The sequence below is a fragment of the Ochotona curzoniae genome, unplaced genomic scaffold (assembly GCF_017591425.1).
Source record: "Ochotona curzoniae isolate NIBS_2020 unplaced genomic scaffold, NIBS_Ocur_1.0 scaffold_3890, whole genome shotgun sequence".
NCBI classification, from domain to species: Eukaryota; Metazoa; Chordata; class Mammalia; order Lagomorpha; family Ochotonidae; genus Ochotona; species Ochotona curzoniae.
This window is the reverse complement of record NW_024467115.1, coordinates 42,842,532-42,860,046: the sequence shown is the minus strand read 5'-3', so window position 1 is coordinate 42,860,046 and position 17,515 is coordinate 42,842,532. Positions and strand designations below refer to the sequence as shown.

General features: G+C 51.3%; 1 protein-coding gene across 5 annotated transcripts in view; it reads right to left on the bottom strand.

Annotated features, from left to right (window-relative positions):
• Window positions 1-465: 465 nt before the first annotated feature.
• Window positions 466-17,515, bottom strand: part of FAM120B (family with sequence similarity 120B) — a 53,184-nt gene continuing 36,134 nt past the window's right edge. For 3 of the 5 annotated variants that reach the window (XM_040965249.1, XM_040965246.1, XM_040965247.1), the window contains 5 exons: window positions 10,854-11,060; window positions 9,410-9,518; window positions 6,225-6,317; window positions 3,446-3,498; window positions 466-1,456 (listed from right to left, as the gene is read on the bottom strand). In XM_040965249.1, the coding sequence (XP_040821183.1) occupies window positions 3,458-3,498; window positions 6,225-6,317; window positions 9,410-9,518; window positions 10,854-11,060 (450 nt within the window). In that variant the 3' untranslated portion in view covers window positions 466-1,456; window positions 3,446-3,457. Of the gene's footprint in view, window positions 1,457-3,445; window positions 3,499-6,224; window positions 6,318-9,409; window positions 9,626-10,853; window positions 11,061-17,515 lie in introns of those variants that run through there. The other 2 variants (XM_040965250.1, XM_040965248.1) reach the window with 2 other exon arrangements.

Below are 17,515 nucleotides of genomic sequence, written 5' to 3'. Positions count from 1 at the left end.
GACAAAAAGTATGACAACCCAATAACTTTTTTTTTTTTTTAGCATTATTTATTTGAAAGGCAGAGTGACATAAAGAAAGAGTGACACAGAGAGATCTTCCATCCACTGGCTCACTCTACATTGCTGCCTGCTCAAGAATGTTAGCAGGGGGGCATGGCATGGTGGCACAAGTGGTTAAGGTCCTCGCCTTGCATGCCCGGGATCCCATATGGGCGCCGGTTCTAATCCCAGCAGCCCACTTCCCATCCAGCTCCCTGCCTGTGGCCCGGGAAAGCAGTCGAGGACGGCCCAAAGCTTTGGGACCCTGCACCCGCGTGGGAGACTCGGAAGAGGCTCCTGGCTTTGGATCGGCATAGCATTGGCCGTTGCACTCACTTGGGGAGTGAATCATCAGACGGAAGATCTTCCTCTCTGTCTCTCCTCTTTGTATATCCGCTTTTCCAATAAAGAAAATAAAAAAATAAAATAAATCTTTTTTTTTAAAAAAAAGAATGTTAGCAGGGAACTGGCTCACAAGTAGAACAGCTTAGATGGAACTGTTGCTCCGATATGGGATGACGGTGGAAACCACCACCATTAGTGGAGCAACTCCAGCCCCTCAATGACTTCTTAAGTTGGTTAATCATTGACAAGTTACAATTCAGAGATTATGAAAGGAGAACACAATTGTCATAAAAGTCTTCTCTCACAGTCTAAGGCAAGGCAAGAGTGGAGTGCTGAATTTATTTATTTTTGCCAATTACCATTTGTATATTTATGTTATATGTGATAAATTATCAACTTAAAAATGAGGCTGCAAGAATAATTTGAGGAGACATCATTTTCAGATTTTCTACAGTGCTGAAAGAAATGTTTCAAACTCAGAAATAAATTAATTTGAGGTTGGAGGACATCCAAAAATAGGGCTTGTTTCAAAACATACATATTTAGATTTTTGACTAATGTTGTCCAATTACCATTGCCAACTTCGAGTCCTACTTGGGTAGCCGTGACAGGGCCTGACCAGAGGCCTGCAGTCCAGGCTGGGTAGTTGTTACCCCTGGAATAACAGATCAGGACTTCACTACAAAGTTCTGCAAATAAGCAGCAAAGCAACAGAACTGGGAGGAACTTCTAGAAGTAGCAGTGATTTCAAGTGGTGCAGGAGCAAAAATGGACTGGAGGTGAACACTCACACCAAAGTCAGATCCTTCAGGATAGGCATGAAATCAGGCAGAGCTCTGCGGGCACCGAACTAAGTCACAAGTCCAAGTGCTTGGGTCCAGTCCTGGCTGCACTCAGCATCGAACCTCCCGGTACTGTGTGCCCAGCAGGCAGCAGTGACAGCTCAAGTGACTGGGTCCACTCCAGCCATGTGACAAATCCAGATGAAGTTTGGGCTCCTGGCTTCAGATGGGCCAAGCCTCAATGAAGGACATTTAGTGACTGAACCAGTAGATGGACGATATCTGTCACTCTTTCAAATAAATAAAAATAGACATTTTTAAAAAGGCAGTGAAAGTGGGAAGGGTATTTCAACCCTAAGAAGTCAAACGTGTGTGATACCTAGAGACTCTTGCTACTTCTGAGAGATGCCAGACAAAACTGTAGGCACGCCAACACCTGGAGCTGTGTGCACAGCACAGCTCACTGCGTGTGACACATTCAAGGGCTTGCTCTGATCTTTGGCATGTCATCCCTGTGCAGGAGCCATGCTAACCTCTTTATTGTATGCTGCCAAAGCAAGAACAACCTGCTCTGACTTTTCAGAGCAAGTCATTTCCTAAGGAACCAAGCACTCCAGGATCTGCTGGTGGCAGCTAGCAGTCAGGGGGAGCTCTGGGTTCAGGGAGCTGTATTTTTCCTCTAATCCACAACACCTTCTGTGACCAACACTCTGGCTGTTACAGAGCTCAGCACGACTTGGGGATGCAATGTTCAGTTCCCGGACTGTCTGAAAAGTCTCCCTTGGAAAATAACAGTCCTTCAGTACTCACAGGTAGGAGCAAAAAGGGCTGCTCAGTGGCTCCCTGTCGGGCCCTGGGCATCTGTGCAGCACACAGTGACAGATCAGGAGGAGCCCCAGAACCACACTGACAAGAAGGCCGGAGCAGCACGCAGCTCTTTTCCCCATCAAGAGCTTCAAAGCCAAGACAAGCAGCAGCTGGATTCCTCCCTTCTGACTGGAGTTTCTAGTGGAAGACAGTTTGTTTCTGTTTCTGTTTTGATGTGGGAAACAACTTCCCAGTCAAGTGTAACGGAATGCTACAGCTGGCTTCCAGTTTATTAAAGAAAGCACAGGCTGTGCAAGACCAAATGTGAGGATGCTAGCAACATGGCATGGGAGCCTCTGAGGAGACTCCAACTACAGTTTTCCTGCAAGACATGAGGAAGAAGCTGGGAGGAGGTGTGAAGGAGAAGCTGGGAGGGGCAGATGTGAGGGAGAAGCTGGGAGGGGCAGATGTGAGGGAGAAGCTGGGAGGGGCAGATGTGAGGGAGAAGCTGGGAGAGGCAGATGTGAGGGAGAAGCTGAAAGGGGCTGATGTGAGGGAGAAGCTGGGAGGGGCAGGTGTGAGGGAGAAGCTGGGAGTGGCAGATGTGAGGGAGAAGCTGGGAGAAGCAGATGTGAGGAAAAAGCTGGGAGGGGCAGATGTGAGGGAGAAGATGAGAGGGGCAGATGTGAGGGAGAAGCTGGGAGGGACAGATGTGAGGCAGAAGCTGGGAGAAGCAGATGTGAGGGAGAAGCTGGGAGGGGCAGGTGTGAGGGAGAAGCTGGGAGGGGCAGATGTGAGGGAGAAGCTGGGAGGGGCAGATGTGAGGGAGAAGCTGGGAGGGGCATATGTGAGGGAGAAGCTGGGAGTGGCAGATGTGAGGGAGAAGCTGGGAGAAGCAGATGTGAGGAAGAAGCTGGGAGGGGCAGATGTGAGGGAGAAGCTGGGAGGGGCAGGTGTGAGGGAGAAGCTGGGGGGGCAGATGTGAGGGAGAAGATGAGAGGGGCAGATGTGAGGGAGAAGCTGGGAGGGACAGATGTGAGGCAGAAGCTGGGAGAAGCAGATGTGAGGGAGAAGCTGGGAGGGGCAGGTGTGAGGGAGAAGCTGGGAGGGGCAGATGTGAGGGAGAAGCTGGGAGGGGCAGATGTGAGGGAGAAGCTGGGGGGGAGATGTGAGGGAGAAGCTGGGAGGGGCAGATATGAGGGAGAAGCTGGGAGAGACCTTTTTTCCTGCACAGAGGTATGCAGGAATGGCTGCGTCACAGGCAGGTGAAGCAGGGTAGTCCATGCTGAGCACTCTGTGGGGCTAGGTCATTGTGTGTGATGGCTCCTTGGTTGCTCTGCAGAAGCCCACCTGAGGTAGCACAGATCAGCAGGGCCTTACATGTTCATCTGTCAGATCTGGCATGTGGAGGAGCCATCCCTGATACAAACGGAAGTTCCCCCTCCTGCTGGCAGCCCATGTGATGGACTTACCTGGGGAGCCTGCTAGTACCTTCTCCACTGGTCATGCTCATGCTGTCTGCTTCCTGTACCAAAAAGAGATGCAGACTAAGAAAGCCACCCTCTCAATGCTCAAGCAGAACACTGTGGTATTTCCCTGGCACTCCCCTTTCAGCCATAACCACCTGCAGTAAACATGTGTTTCTTAACTATTCCATTAACATGGAACCAACAGTTAGGAGGCAGCACCATCAGAGAGGTAAACAGATTCAAAAGTGTTGCTCCCAGGCAGTTCCAAGTTCCTGCTAACCTTTTCACAGTACTCTATCAACTTCTGGAAAAGGAAATTCACACTCAGATGTCTCCCGTGCCAGATGCCAGGTGCCCAGTGCATCCTAAGGATTCCCTTCTCAGCCCAAGCATTGCTGGCCACTCTCTGCCACTCTCTGCCACTCCCATAGACAGGGACTGCTGAAAAGATACAAGGTAGGACCACCCATGGGGGAACAAGGTGGCCAGGTGACCGTCCTTTCCCACAAAGGGCTCCCTGCTCTCCTCTTTCCACAGAGGCTTTGAACTTGCTCACCCCTCAGCTTCTCAAAGCTGAGCTCAGCCCTCGCAAGGGCTGACAGCCCACTCTGTCATTTCATACATCCAAGGTGGCGTTAGCACAGCTCACCACAGTGAGACAGGAAAGCTCATAGGCTGACCTGCAGCCCCAGCTGTGGGAGTTAACCCTCCCTTCCCTGTGCACAGCTTGGCAAAGCAGGGAACATGGGATAGAAGCCTTCCCTGCAAGGCCTACACTCACCAGGCCAGTTTTAGGCTCTGCAAACTTTTTGTCAGCTTCCTGGCAATAACTGAGTACTTTCATTATGAGATATTTTTAGCTTTTCTTAACACAAAGAACTCTGAGGACAGTTAGGAATTTTCCCCACTAACCCAATATGCCAGACTCCAGTGAGCCACACAGGAAATATTTATGCGGCAGAGAGTGACTGCACATAAAAAGGGCAAAGGCTGAGAGGGGGCAGAGAGAGGAAGAGAGAAGGAACTCTTGGCAAAGGAGCCCAGCGAAGGGGAAGAGACAGAGAGAAAGCAAAAGAGAATCTGTTTTCCTAATGTGGGGGTGGGTATTGGGAATTCAGCGCCACGGGGATTGGTAGACAGGTGGCAGGCAGCACCAGGGATATGGAGCTACAAGGGATTGGTGATTAGGGCTGTCAGGTACAAAATGGAGGCTTTACAGAAAAGAAATCGAAACTGAAACTTTAGGGGAGCTGAAACAGGCATTCAAAATGGGGTTTCAAAATGGGGTTGGTCTTTGGAGCCAACACTCAAGTCACTGCACAGACAGCTTTCTGCTTGGCCTACTTTAAAGGTTAGCAAGACCACTAACAGGGATGTGGGCATGTGGCACAGTCATTACGCCAAGACACGGGATGTTGACACCCTGCAGCAGTGTCTGGGTTGAGTTCCAGCTCCTGATATTGGCCTGAGAGGCAGCAGAGGATGGCCCAAGTGTTTGGGCTTCTGCACCCCTGCAAGAGACCAACTCAGTTCAGTTCTGGCTGCTGAGGCCATTTGCAGAGCAAATCAGCAGATGGAAGCTCTCTCTGCAAATTGGCCTTTCAAAACATACAAACAAATAAACAAAAAAGTTAGGGTCTGACACAATAGCCTAGTGGCTACTGAAGTCTTGCTTGCACATGCTGGGGTTCCATATGAGCACCGGTTCGAAGATGGCCCAAAGCCTTAGGACCCTGCACCCAGGAAGGAGAGCTGGAAGAAGCTCCTGGCTCCTGGCTTTGGGTTGGCTCAGCTTCAGCTGTTATGGCCACTTGGGGCATGAACCAGCAGATAGAAGATCCTTATGTATCTTCTGTCAATCTGACTTTCCAATAAAAACAAACCTTAAAACAAAACAAAACAAAACTCTAAAAAGTTATTTATTCATTTGGAAGGTTGAGTTACAGAGAGAAAGGTGTTGTGGAGTAGGCAGCTAGTTCAGGGTCACCAGCTTGGAAGCCACTCCCCCATCACCTATGTGGTCCCCTCTGCCCACCTGTCACCACCTAGAACCCGAGAGGGGGCGGTACTGCATTGTTGCATTAACCACTCCCCTCGCAAAACCCCAAAAAGGCCTATGATGGGGGGGCTCGCCCTCTGGTCCTGTGCCTCCCTCACTCTGGCACTCCAACTCTTGGCCTCCCCAGCACCTGCTTACTCTCTGGCTTCCCACGGACAGACTCTGAGGACAGGGAGCCTCTGAGCATGGCCCCTGTCTGTATTCCTCATCCTCTGTACACTGCTAAGATGCTTTGTATTTCTAATGTGTGTACTTTTCAAGAGTTGCAGGAGAGCTGAGGCCTCGAAGTAAAGGAGTGTGGGCAGAGAAGCCAGGGCAAGGTCAATGTCTGCAGCATGTCGGCAGTGACGTGAGAAGGCAGGGCTGTTACTTCCCAGGTTTCTTCCCTACACCGCTGCCAGGCTGAGCCACAGGGAATGTCCCAGCAGGACCCGAGGCACGAGGCTACTGTTGGAATCTTTTCCATTAAGCGGACGAACCTTCCTAGGCTAAGTTTTCGAGGAGTCTTCCACTGAGCAAAGTAGAAAAACTGGGCTTTGAACAATGAGTGAACAGACAGAAAGTAAATAAAGCAACAAGGAGCAGACAGCACCAAGCACAGAAAACTGTCTCTCTGTCCCAGCACAGCGACAACCACGTGCGCAGGTGCGACTCATCCACTCAGCTGCAAACAGCAGTGTTCAGCAGAAAATCCACATAAAGACACATGAAGACAGTGCTCACCTGGTCCCTGGTTCCTCCACGGCTGCCCCTGCCCAGAGCGGATGTAGCCAGAGCTTGTCCTGTGGGAGCTGGAGCCCTGTCTTCCCCACCTCCCTGTGAAGACACAGAAACAGGGTCAGCGGGTCTGAAGGCCCATCCTGACAAGGGGTCTGATGATGAGGCAGGTCTGAGGCCAGGCCAGTAGCTCCTGAACCCATTGCACCTGGGCTCAGCAGTGGGGTGTTGGCACCTACTGGGATGAGGAGACTGAGGCCCAGCGGCACAGCCAGGGAGGCCTGCTCAGGTCCAGAAAGCAGCTGGTCCACACTGCCGCCAGTGACCAGACCTTCCCCTTGTAAGCTTCTCAAGTGTCCTTTCCTCCCCATTCTCCACTTTCCTATGGTTTCAATCCTGTGTGCACTCTCCACCGCTCACCTGTACTTCTGGCTTGCACTGGGAGCCTAAGTTTGGACGTGGAATTTCATGACGCCCTGCCTCAGGCCAAGCCATGGCTCCACGGGCACTGTGCATTCGCGGCGTGGACAGACTGCTGAGCACTACTTGTGTACCATGGTGCCAGGACCTGGGGTTCCATCACAGGATGGGGAGGAAAGCATGAGCCGCCATGGTAGACACACATGGAGAAGTGGGTGATGCAGGGCCAGCAGCCAGGGTGCAGAGGGTAACACACCCAGCCTGGAGCAGGGCCTATTTGCCAGCCTGACCTCTCTCCTCTCTGGGTAATCAACCTAATTAACAACTCTTCCATAGCCTTCCAGGCTTTCCTGTCCTTGTGGTCATCACCCTTGTCTCTGAGGGTGAAGCATCCACCACCTCTCACGCCACCAGGAAAGAGATGCCATGTGGCCCATGGCTGGTTCTGAGGGCTGTACTGGTGACTTGTGTTCTGAATGGTGGTGTCTGACTGTCAGCCTCATCCTAGATGGAGACACAGCAGCAGCAGCTCAGCTTTGTGCCAGCCTTGCTGCACAACTGGGTGGGTTGGCCACAGCACAAGTGAGCACTGGAGTCCCTGCCCACACAGACACGTACACACAATAAAAGATAGCACACAAATGCCATCTCAAACTCAGTCTCAACGAACTGGGACCCCACGGCGCTGGGTATGGTGTGGACATGAGTGCCAACCTTCATGTATAGTGGTGACTGGCAGAGAACATAAGGTATCTCAGAACAATTAAACTTCAGTTTTCTTGACTCCAACTTTGTCTGTAGCAGACAGAGAAAAAAGCTGAAATCTGAAGAACAGGTTGAGGCTGGGAGAAGGCACCTTCCTCTTACGTTGTGAGAAGCAACATTCTCCTGTTCCCAGGTCCCTGCACGACATGGCCAGGACACGTAGAGGGCACAATCACCAGGCTTGAAGCCACAGGGACTCGGGAGGGAATGGGAGGGAATCTCGGGGAGGCTCTCTTAGTTCATCTGGAAATGTAACAGGACTACCATGGTCACAGCACAGATACTCAGCAGGGGAGAACACGAAACAAAAAAGGAAACTATGAACCTCACTTCAGCAACTCAAAACAATCAACCACAACCAACTACGATTGCTAAGAAACAGCAGCCAAACGACACGCACAGTTCTCAACAGGAGAAATTCAGGCGGCTGACACACATACAAAAAAATGTTATCACTAGCCATTGGGGAAATGCAGATGAAAACCACTCTCACTGGGTCAGAATGGCTACGTCACCGAACTACAGCAACAAATGATGTGGGGAAAGGAGACCCCTACACACTACTGAAGGGAAAGTAACTCAGTATAGCTACGATGGAAACCAATGTATGTTTCTTTTGTTTTTAAAGATTTAAAAAGATTTTGAGCCGACCCAAAGCCAGGAGCCTGGAGTCACCTTCGGGTCTCCCACATGGGTGCAGGGTCTCAAGGCTTTGCGCCATCTTCAACTGACTTCCCAGGTTACAAACAGCAAACTGGATGGGAAGCAGGGCCTCTGGGATTAGAACCGGTGCCCATATAGGATCCCGGCACATGCAAGGTGAGGACTTTAGCCTCTAGGCTACTGCACTGGGCCCATCAATGTATATTTCTTCAAACAAAACAACAACAACAAACAGGCCTCCCTCTATCAAAGAGATGCTATGGCCATTCCTTCTCTCAGCACGGTTTCCAACAGTCAAGGTGTCCACCACCAGAGGAGTGTGAGATAAGATGGTACACACCCCGAAGGGAACACTATCCAGCCACAGCACAGTGACTCCTACTGCGTGTGACATCACACTGAGAGAAACAAGACACAGAAAGAAGAATCCTGCATATCTTCCCTCCTATGTGGGTACTGAATGAAACCAACTTCAATCTGTTTCCAGAATGGTGATTACTAGAAGCTGGGCAGGATGAAAAGATAAAGTTTAGCTAACAGAAATGAAGTCAGAGCCTTGGATTGAGTTCCAGTTCCATTTTCGATCCAGCTTCCCGCTAATGCACCCCAGAGGCACCAGGTGACACTCAACTGCTTGGGTCCCACCACCCATACAGGCGATGTGGATGAGTCCCTGCATCAGCCCCAGCTATTGCGGGATTTGTGAATCAGTGAATGGAAAATCTTTTATCTTCTGACTTCCACATAGTAAAGTTCAAAAACCAAACAGCAACTTCAATGCTGTGAAGAGAGCCAAGGCACTCAGCCAGTGCTATGAAGGCAACTGACAGGCAGGGTTCAGAAGACCTGCCAGAGTGACCTGCTCAACCCACGTGGAGAACATGAGAAAAATGGAAACCTGAGCTGAGAGCTCAGGGAAGAGGGCAGTGGACAGAATCTAGGGTGGAAGATGCTACAGCCGTCGCTGAAGTGGAGTCTTGCTCATGTGACCACGGGACACTGCTGAGGGGGAGAGCAGGGCACGTGTGCACAAAGCCTAAGCTGCCCTCAGAGAGAGCCCAGGCCAAGCCAACTCTGCCATCTCTGACAGCACTTCCCCATTTTCCTAGTACATTCGTTATACGAAAAGCCACCCTAAATTGCTGCCAGCGCACAAAGTCCACCCAGAATCTGGACTTCAGGCCACAGGCCAAGAGTCACTTTGTGAGTGAGTGCACCATTCCGAAACAGGTTTCCTAATGGACAGGATCTTTTTCATCTTACTCTCCTCTGATTCCATCAGCCTCTTCTTGGAATTCTGCCCCGTAGCCCCAGGAGCAGTATATCTCCCTGCAGGTACCCACCTGTGTGGTGTGAGTCCCAGTGTGCTCTGCCCACAATGCGTCTGTTCTCCTTCAGGCAGGCCTTGCAAACCACAGCCTTCAGGTTGTGGAACTTGGTGAGCCGAGACCTCTGCAAACAGACAGAGGCACAGGGAGTTCAGGGGCTGAGTCTGGCACTGTTCTCAGAAGGGAGTCCTGGACAGGGAGCATCCTGTGGGAACACAGCAGCTGCATCTCCTGTCAGGTGGAAAGGACTGTGACTTACCACAGCGGTTATCACACAATACTCACTGAAAAACTACAACAGGAAAGCCTGCGCACTGAACACACCTCACACTGCTCCATTACTTGTTGTAGGGACAGTCTGAAAATGCCATGGCCATAGCCTACAGTGGCAATGGTGAAAGGGAGCTGCCTCGTACCAGGGAAGTCTGTTTCCTTCAGCTCACACTATGCAGAGTTGTGGAGTAACAGTCCACCTGGCGAGCTGATGCCAAACTGTCCCATAGCCTCTGCTGCCGTCCACCCTCCACAGCAACAACCCAGATTCAAGTGTCCTTCCTTGGGAGTTGTGGGTGCTGGATCTCCACAGGCTGCACTGCCTCTCACATCCCCACACGGATCACAATACACTCCAGGCGAGCTATGAACTTAGCATGAGAAACTTGGAAACTGGCCAGGACCCTACAGCAGGGGTATTTGCCAACAGGGACAACAGCGGTCTCTGGAGTCCTGACATGCCTGTGGCACCAGCTGGGAGTGTAAGCTCTTTACTCAAAGGGTAAGAAACTCAGAAATGGTCAGGCGCAAGGGATGCTGCTTGTGCTCCCTGAATACAAGTTGGGGACTGAGTCCAATTTAAGAATTCTGAGGCCAGAATGGTGGTGCAGCAGCTAACTGGACAGGTGATGCCAGAATCCCATACTGGAGTGTTGGGTTGAAATTTGGCTGCTCCATTTCCAATCCAGCTCTCTGATAATGTTCCTGTGAAGGTAGTGGATAATGGCCCAAGTGCTTGTTTCCCTGTCACACACATGGGAGACTGGATGAAGTTCCTGTATATCCTGGCTTTGGTCTTGCCCGTGCCTGGCTATCGGGCCATCTAGGGAGTGAGCTGACAGATGGAGACCCGTGTCTCTCCTTCTTTGTGTGTGTGTGTGTGTGTGTGTGTGTGTGCGCGCGCGCGCGCGCAGGTGTGCTGCTCTACTTCTCAATAAACAAATAAGAAATCTTAAACAAATGTTCTAACTAGCTATTGAATGTGCAGACGATGAAGGCTGAGGCTGGTAACCATTCTGGTTTTTGGCTTTGCCACAGGGTACTGATTCAGAAAATGGAGCAGCTCTCTGTACACTGTGTAAGTGTGTAGAGCTTGGGCTGGAGACATCCTTGCTAAACCTGCTCCAAGGTGAGTGGCTGTAGGATGACAGCTGTGCCCAGAATGGCACAGTGACTGCAAACTCACATTCTGCTCTAGAAGAACCTCCACGGAGTGTCCTTTTTCTGAGTGCAGATATTTCTGATGAAAAAGCTTCCCATCAAATACGTTCCAGGGCATGAACTCATTGGTCTTCCAAGGAAAGCCACAAGCACTGTTGACCAAGGCCAGGGTAGTGAGGCCACGGACCAGGAGGGAGCCGAGCTGCACAGCTCTGGGGTTGATGTAATCGAGCTGTGGACACAGAGAGAAAGGGGTCAGAAGCGGGCATCCGGTTCATGGGCAGGGAAGAGGGTCAGATGTGGGCATCAGGGCCATGGACAGGGAAAGGGGTTAGACACAGAGGACCAGGCCATGGATAGGGAAGAGAGTCAGATGCAGGCATCAGGGCCATGGACAGGGAAAGGGGTTAGACACAGAGGACCAGGCCATGGATAGGGAAGAGGGTCAGATGCAGGCATCAGGGCCATGGACAGGGAAAGGGGTTAGACACAGAGGACCAGGCCATGGATAGGGAAGAGAGTCAGATGCAGGCATCAGGGCCATGGACAGGGAAAGGGGTTAGACACAGAGGACCAGGCCATAGACAGGGAAGAGAGTCAGATGCAGGCATCAGGGCCATGGACAGGGAAAGGGGTTAGACACAGAGGACCAGGCCATAGACAGGGAAGAGAGTCAGATGCAGGCATCAGGGCCATGGACAGGGAAAGGGGTTAGACACAGAGGACCAGGCCATGGATAGGGAAGAGGGTCAGAGGTAGGAGGCCTGCTTCTCATACAGAGGCAGAGCTTAGTGTCTATAGTCCTGGCTGTACAGAGACACTCCCTTCATGAAGCAGCTGTGACCTGAGCTAGGACATGCAGGCATGACCCCTGGCTGCTGCATTTGTGTCTGCGCTAAAGAAAGGACAGAAACCCACACAGGGACTGATGTGTTCTGATATGCTCTAACACTATGTGGCAAATAAGCATCCTTGATTCCATACCGCATTCTAGAAGGAAACACATCACTCAGGCATGCAGGGCTCACGAAGACCAGAGGGCTGACTACAGCATCCATGCAATAAGAACAGCACTAACAAAACATTTCTTACAATTTCTACTGATCAGTCACATGCCACATCACCACACTCCTCTACCATGTCCACCTCCATGCCTACCTGCCTGCCTATTCCCAGGGCACTGGAGTGGGAAGTGCACACCCTCCTGCCAGCACCCTGAGCGTCTTCATAATTCCCAGCCTTGCTGACCATGCAAGTGTCCAGACAAGTCACTGTCCAAGGTGTCCAAGGTGCTACTCAATGAACCCAGTCATTCTGAACAATACTACATGTACATGACAGTTCACAAAGGTGAAGTCAGTTGCCCAAGAGTGATGTGTGTGCCAATCCCTGCTACAGGTAAGACCAGGAAGCTCAGTGACCATTTTATGTCCCAGAGCTGGTCCAAGTTGACTCACAGGAACTTTGCACAACAAGGATCAGATGGGGCCAAGTTGGTCATGCCTATAACACCTACTCATCACACATCTTGCTGTTAGGCTACTTCAGTAGTTTCTACGTGCTAAGTGCTGTCCTCCACACTCATATACACATGCGGCATATAACAGCTATCTGATGGCTTACAGCCCTGTGAGATTAAAAGCACAACTCCTAGGGGTGGTGTGACTCCCTGGGGCAGGGGAAGCCTGGCTGGGCCCCAGGCCTCTGGTCTGGGTGCCTTTTGGACTGGTACAGGTATGGACAGCCAGGTGGTGTGAAACCCCAGGGGAGGGGAGGCCCTGAGTGGCCTGGTGCCAATGGTACCAGGAAAAGACCTCGGGCTGCCCGGCAACACAATCAGGGAACCTGATGATGTGGGGGATGGCACAGGTAGGGGCAAGCATGAACCTGAGAGTTCATGTTCAGATGAGAAATCACTTCTGAGTGTATTCCAGGGACAAGGCCACTGTACTTGGAGAGCTAGATCATGGAACCCACCAGTGAGAGTTGGAACAGGAAACTGGCATTGTGAGGCTGGTCGATGACACTAACCAGCAAGTGAGTGAATTAGGTCTGGAGGCAGAAACTGTGGAGGATATGTGGGCTCACCTATGTGGAACAGCAATCTATGTTGGCACATGCAAGATCTATGGTAGGGAATAGGCCTGGCTGGGGAGCTAAGGGGATGCCCCAGCTGGGTTGGAATTCCCATTGGTGAGTATGAGAGTTGGAATGGGGGTAGTGGGCTGGGCTGGACATGGCTATAGGGTCTGAGGAGTGCCAGACTGGGCTAGACTCTAGCACCCACCAATACTCATGAAGGCCAGGGTAGTATGTAGAACAGAGTGGGCTAAATCTCATCTCCCGCTGGACCAGGTGTGGCTGAGCTGCAATACCCAACTGTAAGAACCGGATTGGGTATAGGCCAGTTGGGCAAGGATACTGTTCTTGCCAGAACAAGGGGTGAAAAAAGTCAACCTGGGTCAAGGACCCACCAGTGAGATCTGCCACAGGGAGGTGACCTGAGAGAGGAACTTGGGGAATTCCTTTGTCAGGAAAAAGTGTTCTAGGTAAATGCAAGAACAAAGGCTGAGAGCAGCCCAAATGAGGCCAGGTTACAATACCAGCCAACATACATGTGGGTCAGGTCTGGGGGGATGGGCCAGGTTGGACCAGTTCAAAGTATCCACTGGCAGGTATGAGGATCAGAATAGGTTGCAGGAGGGGCTGGGTTGGGCCCTAACCAACTGCTTCACACTCAGACCAAGACAGCGAGCTACCAGGACAGACTGCAGCACCAAGTATGAGGTTGGTGCTAGAACTGGGAGCAGGTGAGCAGACTAGACTAAGCCAGGCTGAGGCACCCACTGTTTGATGCCAAGGTGAGGCAAGCCATGCCAGTGGGGGAGCAGTGGGTGCTGGAACCATGTGCCTAGGAGCCAGGGGTCCAGTGGGGCTTGCGTCACCTGGCTCATGTTCGTGGATCCATTTGTGCGATGGGTGCCAGGTCTGTGAGTCCCTGGGGCAGCAGGTCCAGCGGGGACCAGATCACCTGACACAGGTCCTTGGAACTGCCTGTGTGGTGGGTGCTGGCCTGATGAGCCCCTAGGGTGGGGCTCTGGTGGGGTTTGGGTTCTTGAACCTGACTGAATGGTGGGTGCCAAGTACATAAGCTCATGTTTCTTCTCATGCCACGTCTCACAGAAACAGCATCCATGAGGATATCAGCCTAACGGAAAACAGTCAACGGTGTTGAGGTCTCTTGCGGCAGACTCCGCCATAGTTCTTGAGACTAATGCATTCCCTGCAGGCCTACCTTGCTGATGCTGGTACACAGAACAGCAGCACTTACTCAAGGTTTCTGGCCTGGGAACCCAAGCACAAGCTTTTCTATCTTGACCATGTTAACAAAGACATCAGCAATAGCTCTCAAACGCACCAAGGGCAGGTGCTAATGGGGCGTGGCTGCCAGGCTGGTGCTCAATTTTGCAAGAAACAGCTGCCCTGTTCCCCAAGAGGCTGCAGCATTGTGTCCCCAGTGGAATGAATGAGCCCACAACCATCAGGCTTGTTTCCAGTTTCTCTACAGTCCGATCTGCTCATCTACAAAGTACTATCAGGCTCCCTTCAGCCTTTCCTCTGGTCCAGCACGTCCACTTAATCCTATGCGTCTTCTCCCAAGAGCAGCTCTGTGCTCATGCAGCATGTTCTGCTCAGCAGTATTTCTGTCACTCAAGTGCTTCACAACCTCTACTGGCACTTCCCTTAGCTGTGAGTCACTCAGACGTGTACCACTTAGTCTTGAAACAGTTAGGAATTCCTCTGGTGTGGTCAAAAACAGATGGATTCCAGGGGTTTGAAAGCTGCTGGGGCTGGGGGGTTTTAAGATGGCCGACGTAGGAGGAAGGCTGTGAGGGAGCGTTCAGCGAGATAGGGATAAAACGCTACAGAAGCAGCAAAGAGGAACAGCAGGGAACCGCAGGGAGAGGTCTGTGAAGCTCCCTGGGACAGTGTGGAGCCAAAAAGATCCACACAACTCGGAAGAACAACGAGAACGGAGCAGGACAAAGGTAGAGAAACCGACATCCCACTCCAGACCTGCAGAGTCACTTTTGAAAACGGCCTGACGGGAGACGCAGCCAGCTCGGAGGCAGGGAGATCGGGTGGATCGTCGCCGGCGGGAAGCCTTTGACAGCGGCGGAGGCAGACTGCAGCAGCCGGACGTTTGGTGAGCGGGGGGTTGACGTGGCAGCCTCCGCATTCCTCGCCACCTACTGAGGTTCCAGCCTCTGAGAAGGCGGGGCAGGCAGCCTGAAATGGTTGGATCTGTGCCTTGGGAACTACGCGCAGTGGTGTTGGTGGTGAGGGAAGGCGCCTCGGATGTTCCAGCGCTGAGGGGGGCCAGTGCGTCTCGGTGCGCAGAGGCTGCTGGCGAGGATCTGGAGTCCCCCACATCCTGCCTGGTGGAGGATTCTGATCGCTGCCTGCAGCAGCCGCCTCCGCAGCACAGGTGTCAGGTGTCAGGTGTCAGGAGAGCTCCCAGTTTTGGGAAGTGTAGCGCTGTGTGTCCCTGGCACGCAGGTACCACTCCCATAGGGTGAACTGCTCACTCCTAGCCTCCCACCCCGCAGTTCTGAGCGTGGGCGACCCACCAGGAGAGCTCTGAAAACTCCTGCATCACACTGACACGGTGAGAACCTGCCGTGAAGTCATTATAACAGGGCGCCTGGGTCACTCCTCCGCTAAGGGCCTGTGTGGGGGAGCCACACGGGAGCAGGGGCTCTGAACACCCACACACCACGAGTGGTGGATTCACTGCACAAGAGCCACGCCTGGAAAGTGCCTCACCCACAGTCCCGTGTGTGGGAGACGCAACAGGTGGGCCCTGAAAAACCCTGCAGTCCCTGACACGGAGAACGCAGGGAGAAAGCACATAAAACCTTCTAAGCCCTGGGGATTCCCGCACAGGGGGCACACCCAGAGAGCGCCTCCATCCCTCCACGCCCTGGGGTGTCACACCTGTAGAAGAGGTGCCCAGAGTGTGCCTGGAATCCACTGGGCCCCCAAGGTGGTGCTCTACAGCCCCGGGCCCTGAGAACGCACCAACGGTGCCTTGAAAATTACCACGCCCGGCAACACCACGCCTGCAGGCTCCAATCTCTACAGGAAAGCACCTGACAGCCCCTCAACACACGGGTCCATTTGCCCCACCAGAATACACCAACGCAATGGGAAAAACCACCAGAAAGAGTTGTGCTCCAGATGAAAGAGCCAGCACCCCACCAAACAAGGGCCAAAAGCCATTATCAATATCGGCGATGCGAGATGAAGACATGGAAGTGTTACCAACAAAGGAATTGATGAAAATAATGCTAAAATCTCTCAGAGACGTGGACACAAAGCTGGAAGACCTCCAGAACCGCATAATCACCGAAATACAACAAATCAAAACCAAACTGGATGCCCAAGAGAATAAAATTGAAAGCCTCATCAACAGAATAAATGCGGCAGAGGAAAGGATCTCTGAAACAGAAGACACACAAAATGAAGGTGTCCGGCGAATTAAACAGCTGGAGACAAACCTCAGCAAAACTAATAAAATGATGCAAGAGATGAAAGATTACCTTAGAAAACTGAATATTCGGATCATCGGCCTCCCCGAGGGAGTAGAAAGAGAATCTGGGATGCAAGCAGTGCTTGATGAAATTATACAGGAAAACTTCCAAAACACTTGGAACACAAATCCACCCCGCATACAGGACGGACAGAGAACTCCCAACAGACATGATCCAAAGAGATCTTCACCCAGACACACGGTGCTCAAGTTCTACTCCAATGAAGACAAAGAAGGAATTCTGAGACAAGTACGAAGTAGAGAAAAGATCACATACAGGGGAAAACCCATCAGAATCACTGCTGACTTCTCCGAAGAGACCCTACAAGCAAGGAGAGAATGGACAAAGATCTTCCAAGTCCTGAAACAAAACAACTGTCAACCAAAAATAATCTACCCAGCAAAGATCTCATTTGTATATGAGAACGAAATCAGATACTTCAATAGCAAAGAAAAACTAGAAGAATATGTCTACACAAAACCAGCTCTGCAAAGTCTCCTTAGAAATGCGCTAGTCCCGGACAAAAAGGAGGCAAATCACAAACAAAGTTGGCAAATAAGAAGGTCTCCAAACTAAAGGCCACACAAACAAGACAATCACATAGGCAACAACACACACACAACACAATCACATGGCAGGGCAAAATTGCAACCTCTCAATTTTAACTCTCAACACAAATGGTCTAAATTCACCAATCAAAAGACAGAGATTAATAGAATGGATCATCAAACAAGACCCAACCATCTGTTGCCTACAAGAAACGCATCTAACCAGAAAGGATGCAAAGAAACTGAAAGTGAAGGGATGGAAAAAGATATTTCACGCCAATAGATGAGAAAAAAAAGCTGGGGTAGCTATCCTAATTTCAGACGAAATAGATTTCATTCTAACTAACATCAAAAGAGACAGGGAAGGCCATTTTATACTGGTGAAAGGAATGATCCATCAAGAAGCAATCACCATCATTAATGTTTATGCACCGAATCTTAATGCACCTAGTTACGTAAAGCAATTACTTACAGACTTAAGGGAAGACATAGACACCCGCACAATTCTTGTAGGCGATCTCAACACACCTCTAACAACAATGGAC